This window comes from Lactuca serriola, chromosome 5 (genome assembly GCF_051521515.1).
Source record: "Lactuca serriola cultivar US96UC23 chromosome 5, Lser_US96UC23_V15, whole genome shotgun sequence".
In the NCBI taxonomy this organism is placed as follows: Eukaryota; Viridiplantae; Streptophyta; class Magnoliopsida; order Asterales; family Asteraceae; genus Lactuca; species Lactuca serriola.
This window is the reverse complement of record NC_136412.1, coordinates 195,772,970-195,779,829: the sequence shown is the minus strand read 5'-3', so window position 1 is coordinate 195,779,829 and position 6,860 is coordinate 195,772,970. Positions and strand designations below refer to the sequence as shown.

At 32.7% G+C, this 6,860-nt stretch overlaps 1 protein-coding gene across 1 annotated transcript; it reads left to right on the top strand.

Moving 5' to 3' along the window:
• Nucleotides 1-5,988: 5,988 nt before the first annotated feature.
• Nucleotides 5,989-6,639, top strand: LOC145050080 (uncharacterized). The gene has a single exon (XM_078998389.1). The coding sequence runs from the start codon at nt 5,989-5,991 to the stop codon at nt 6,637-6,639; it is 651 nt and encodes a 216-aa protein (XP_078854515.1).
• Nucleotides 6,640-6,860: the final 221 nt, after the last annotated feature.

Here is a 6,860-nt window from a genome sequence, read left to right as displayed (position 1 = left end):
TGTCAATCATAAGAGGGAGGGTAAGTCTAAGGGCTTCATTACATGATTTCTTAGGTGTGGAGTAGTCCGGTGCAACTGATAGCATGAGCAACAGTATTTGACTTTCGATTATGAGGTGAGTTACCTTCCTGTATAAGTGGGTCGAAGGAACCAATGCCGACCCACTATTAGCTGTTTTGTAGTAGAGATGATTGTCTTTGTGATAATTGTCTGGTATGCCACTATCTATTATGTTTTATGTGCTTATTAGCTACGATATTATGTGGTAGTGGTATGGGTGAAATAGGCCCAATATTCGGTTGAAATAGATCGAAGGGGAGGCTAGCACCCAGATATGCTCGACAGTATCCAGTTGGGATAGATCGAAGGGAAGGCCAACACCCATATATGTTCCGCAGTATCTGGTTGAAATAGACCGAAGGGGGGGTCAGCACCCAGATATGCTCGACAGTATTCGGTTGAAATGGACCGAAGGGGAGGCCAACATCTAGATATGCTTGGCAATGTATTTGTTGTATGGTATGTGGTATGATGGGGGAACTCACTAAGCTTTGTGCTTAGGGTTTTTAGTTTTGGTTTCAGGTACTTCTTCTTCAAAAAGAAAGGAGCCGACATGATTGCAGTGCATCACACTATGATTTTCCGCACATGAGTTCTTTGGGAGTTGTACTCTGATGTTGTTTTGTTATGACATGTTTTGGATATTGATTTTGATTATGACACTATTAATTTTTTGAGACTACTGGCTTTTATAATTACTTATTCATAAAATGGAATTTTTGGTAAAGAATTTTGGGATGTGACATGCTCACCGTATCATTCTTGAACTCATTTCTCTCAAGTTTTATTTAATCACAATTTCTAGGAATTCATGCAGATCTTCTTCAGTTTTGTTTTGGGAGTTCAACAAAAATAAATCACAACCATAATATCAGAATTAGTTTTCGTTATTCCAATCATTTCGGATATAACCTAGTCAAATTATTTTGTTTATTTTGTTTACTGATTGTGTAAGACACACACATATACACACTAAACAATCGCACATAAACAAATATTTCATATGTTCTTTATTCGTATTATTCCCTAGTACACACATGCTATACGGGAAACAACCACCAAAAAATGTTTACTGAAAGAAAGATTTTTTTTATAGAAAACCTGAACTTACTCGATTGATAATTCTAAATCCATGTCATTTTGTTTTAGATCTTGTTTTTTAGTTGTTTTTAATACGACACGATGGTTGAGGAATATTGGCACAAGGTTGAGGAGATGGGTGACAGGTAAACTAAATGCTCAAAAATGTGGTATGCCCAAATTCTCGAATGCCCCTGAAACATCCACAAAAACTATCAAAAGTAGATTGGTCCTCGAAAATGTCCCAAAAATGTAAAATGCATGCAAAGTTAAACCAGATGTTATGAAATACTTGAGTTAAACATGAATGAATTTGTGCTCTAGATGTCCAACACATGGGATTTTAGAATACCAATTGATGAAGATATTTTATGAAGGAATGTAACCTTATGAGAGAAGATTGCTCAATGCATCAAGTCTGGGATCAATAGCCAACAAGACTCCTATTAAAATTAGAGCTCTCATCAAAAACATGGAAGAAGAGTCCAAGCATACAACTTAAGAAGAAGAATAGTACACGGATGCACCAAGAGGAGTGAAAGAAATTTCCACACTGAAAATCGAGAGTCGACCTTATGAGTTGACTAAAGTTGTTATGATGCTTGCCAAGGAAAAGGGTGTGCAACCGCTAGTTAGACCTTGTGCTGTTTGTACCCCAAGTAGGTATTTTACAAGAGAACATAGAGTTAGTTCAATCTATGGGATGATTTTCAGTTCAACAACATGGCAATTTTCCACCAAGAAGCAATCTGAATTGGCACCAATGTTAATTTCCAGCCAACGCCACCACCTTATCAACCTAGACCTTCATTTCATAATCAAATACATTATCAACCAAATTTCTAGCCTCAACAATCTTGATATCATCCTCAAAACATACAACAAGGAAGTAGCTCAAGCGGTTCAAGAATGTCTTTAGAAGACATTGTTAAGAGTTTAACCACCAGTATCCAATCGTTTCAAAATGAAACTATCACACCCCGCTAAAGCGGAAACACGAGGCGTGACAGTATAAAAGGTTTCATAGCAAAAGTTAAAAGACAACACCAACCATAGTATTAAAAATCATTACAAATTTACAATGGGTTTGAACAAATTTTAAAAGAAATTACAATGTAAATGAAATACAACACATGCGAATGCTCCTAAAAGTGAAATGTCCCTAAGTGCCACTTACTCGATGATTCCTGAAAAAGCATGTAAAACGAGCATCAACTATAAAAATAGTTGGTGAGTACTCACAGATAAACAAAATAATATTGGTTCCATGAATTGAAATCAAAGTTTTGATAAAAGTTTCCAACAATAAAAGTATATTGTTAAAATGAGTAAATAAGTTTGTAAAAAAAATAAAGTTCTTTGTCATCATGAGAGATAAAGTATGTTGCCCAAATGAGATGCAACGTTCATATTCTCATGGAAGATAAAGTTCATTACTCAATTGAGTAAACAAGTTTCATTGCTAAAATGAGCAATCAATTTCGTTGCTACATGGAGCAAACAATTTCATCGCTAAAACATGTATATAAGTTTCCAGTAATAAAAGTTCGTTGTTATAATGAGATACAAAGTTTATTGCTATAATAAGTATACAAGTGTCGTTGCTAACATGAGAATACAAGTTTGGTATGTGCATAAAGATTCCATTCATGAGTTCACAACCCAATCCTAATGACAGAATCGTACCCAATTGAATACTATGTGTATCGCAAACATAGTGTATAAAATGGTAAAATGCACTCAAGCGAATCGTGCGAGTGATGAGTTATCTACCTCCTGATAGCACTATCCATAATAACCATAGGCTCAAAAGAGTTAATGAGTTGTGTCTAGAGATTCCAGGGACTTAACCGCGATACAGTCCTCATGAAATAAAGTAACATACACATACATACGAAATATAGCAACCAAGATTCATACGAGTCAAAATAAATACAACGAACATAAATAGTTTAGGACATGCTTTTCCACCCCAAAACATTTGAAAACCGAAAATAGGGGGAGTCGTGAGTACTCATAATATGTATTGAGATGATGCAAATGGTGCCTTGAACTACGCTCCACTCGTATCACTATCGTTTTCCTACAACAATGTTACACACTAATGAGTCTCTAATTGAAATCTAATACTAGTATAATTGAGGGTATTTCAATATATTTAATGGTGTTTTAAACTCCTAAAATCCAAAAATATTATCAAGCAGTTTTCAAAATTCATCAAATTTTACATTTTCGTTCCAAATACAATAAAGGTCTTCCATAAATTTTCCCATTAATTTTTGATGTGATTAACTATTTTTCCAGAATTTTAAGCCTTCATAACAATATAAATTCGTGAAAAATAGCATCCAAATGATAAAACTTCCCAAACTTTTTAAAATACTGCCATTAGACATACTTAAGCTACTAAAAATATAAAAATGGATTTCTAAACTGTTTAACCCAATTTTATGATTTTTGTGCATTTATTCTAATAAAACTTGAAATAAATAGAAAACAGTTTCCAAAATTGCCCAAACTTTTTGCCCAAACTTTTGGAGAATAATTATTAATCAGTTAAAGTAAATTACCAAAAAAATTTTAAACTTCATTTACAGTGTAAATAATATAGGAAAAATACCAAAGGTGGTTTTTATCTACTGGAATCCGATCTTGTGGATTTAAGTGTATTTAATCTTAGAAAATAGAAGAAAAATAGCATACTGAATAGAAAAATCATCCAATTTTTTATTTAGAGTTCTAATATATTATAAGTTCTTTTGATAAACTTTCATGAATTTTGGATGAGCAGAAATATTTTCCCCATTATTAGTCCATTATAAATACAAAAATAGGGAAAAAATAGGAATGTATTATGAAAAATTCTACAAATATTTTTCTTAGTACTCCACATGAGTTAGGATCTTTGGAAAATCTTATATAGCCTTTTCACATTCCTTAACATGGTTTTATGATTTATTTGAATTAAACAAAGGAAAATTCAAAACCATAGCAAACAGTAATAAAAATCGATGAAACTCGCTAATATGTAATCATTCACTTTAGGAGTCATCCACGAATTTACCTAGGATTTATAGACCTAAGAAAGTATTTTATATGAATTATTTCCCTATTTTCTTGCAATAATTATAATAACTCGAGAAAAAGGAATTATTTTCTAAAAATTTGTGGAACGTCACATTTTGTTGATTTAATTATGGGAAAAATCGGATTTGATCAAAAAATAGGTTTTATATATTTATTTGGGAATAAATTCTTTATGAACCTATTTGAATGCTTTTTAACAACAAACTTTGATGATCAAGCCTCTAAGCTTGAGGATCATTACATGCATGTTGGTTTGAAGACTAATCATGTGTTTGAAATGTTCAAAAATCATTGTTGAAAGAAAACTTAGAGTGCATGTGGTGATTTTCCAACAAAACTTGAAGAAAAGTGCATTTTCATGATCTTGACTTAGGTTTAGGTCCTTGGATTTCACCATTCACAACATGTATGTTGTTTTTGGATGAAATCCTACCACCATCATTATAAAAACTATGAGTGTGTGTGTATGTTTATGTCTTCATGATCTTTCATTAGAATGGAGTAGAAGATGGAGAAAATGCAAGAAAACATGTACAACTTGAAGGAAGATGAAGGAAAATCGTGTTAAACCATAATAAACACCACTAGATGATGAAGATTTGAGTATCTTGAGTGCTCTTGGACTTATTTTCTGGAGAAATTTCATGGTTCTTAGGGGGAGGAAGAGAGAAAATGTGTGTGAGAGTGTGAGAGAGAAATGAGAGACATAAGAGAAGAGTGTGGATTTGTATAAAGTGATTACTTGTTTTGGGAATCCAATTTTTCAGATATGAGAGAGGGTGGACGAATTTTGAGGGTATAATGCCCTCCATCTCTTTTACTTTTATAAAAATTTCAATTCTTTTATAAAAATATGAAGCTATTTATAAAATATACAACCTAATCAAGTTTTTATTCATGAAACCTTGATTTTTGACTTATAAATTAAGGGTAAATGTTAATAACTTAATTTTTGTTTTCCTTGATGATATTTTCTAGAATTTAATTATTATAAAATCAAATTTTAAGGTTCATAACTATTTTTATAGTATTTTTAGGATTAAGTTTTATAAATTTGGGTTTTTTGGGGCATTTAGGGTTTTTGAGAGTTTGTAAATCTTTGGATATTGAAATAAATAGAATCTTTGAGGCTTCAAACTATTTTAGAGTTTCGAAACTCTTATTCAAATTAGAAATAATGTTTGTAATTTATTTTTATTGGTTTATTGGCATTCTATGTAGTGATTCTGAGATTCAAGCGAAATTAAGGAATCAAGTATACTAGCCATAGTTTTCAACTTTAACTTAAGTTCCTATGAGACTTAGACCTAATTTATACCACTAGGTCAAGTTCATGATATGTGTATATGATTCATGAAAAGGTGTTCGAGTCAAAGAGTGACCCGAATATGGAGATTCACTACAGTTAAGTAATTGTAGAATTCACATATCAATGTGAAATCTAAGTATACTATCCATTGATTCTAATTATTTCCAAGTTTCTAGTAGGTTATGACTTAGATTCTAGTTAGTAAGTCTAGTATGTGTCGTGCCTATATGTGCAACTAAGTTTAGTCAAATTTAGAACTGACTTAAATTTTGACGGTTGTCACAGAAACCAAAGTAAGTATTAAAAATTTAGAGCAACAAATGACTCAACTCTCCACTTTTGTGAGTAAATTACAGTCTCAAGGCAAACTACCCACATAAACTGAGAAGAATCCAAATCATAATGCATGTTCCATCACTTTGAGGGATGTAATTTTTTTTGAAGGTCCAATCATGGTCGAGGGGGATGAAGAGATGGAGTTAGAGAAAAAAGATAAGAAGTCAAAAGCACCTTCAAAGCCAATACCCATTGAAGTGAAGGTTACTCCTCCTTTTTTTCCTACAAGATTGAGCAAGTCAAAGCGTGAGAGGGAAGATAACGAAATCATGGAGATGTTCAAAAGGGTTGAGGTAAACATTCCTCTCATTGATGCCATCAAACAAGTTCCTAGGTATGCTAATTTCTCTAAGGAAGTATTCACATCTACAAAAAAGTTAAAGGGAATGTCTGTCGAAGTAAGCGAGAATGTTTTTGCAGTGCTACAGAAAATATTACCTCAAAAATGTAACGAGTCGGGTGTTTTCATGGTTCCTTGCAAGTTGGGTAACCTTTATGTTTCACGAACTATGCTAGACCTGAGATCTTCTATCAATGTTTTGCCTTATCCCAATTTCAAAACTTTAAACATTGGCACTTTAAAGAAGACCGGGGTGATCATCCAATTGGCTGACTGTTCTTTAGTACATCCAAAAGGTGTACTAGAAGATGTGTTAGTTCAAGTGAATGAACTAGTATTTCCAACAAATTTTTATGTTACTGACATGGATGATGATGATGCACCAAGTTCAAGTTCAATCCTCTTAGGAAGACCCTTTTTAAAATAGCCAAAACAAAAATTGATGTTTTTAATGGCACATTGTCTATGGAATGCGATGGAGAGGTGATTAATTTTAATATTTGTGATGTTATGCGATATCCAAGTGATGTTTCATTCTTGAACTTTGTAGATGTCATTAAGCCATTAACCGAAGAATGTTTTAATTTGTCTAAACTCGATGTGTTAGCCTTAGTTCTAGATATGAATCTTCAAAAGGATGCAATGGAG

Excerpts from the sequence above, each read along its gene's own strand:
- LOC145050080 (XM_078998389.1), top strand. The coding sequence starts at position 5,989 with ATGGTCGAGGGGGATGAAGAGATGGAGTTAGAGAAAAAAGATAAGAAG.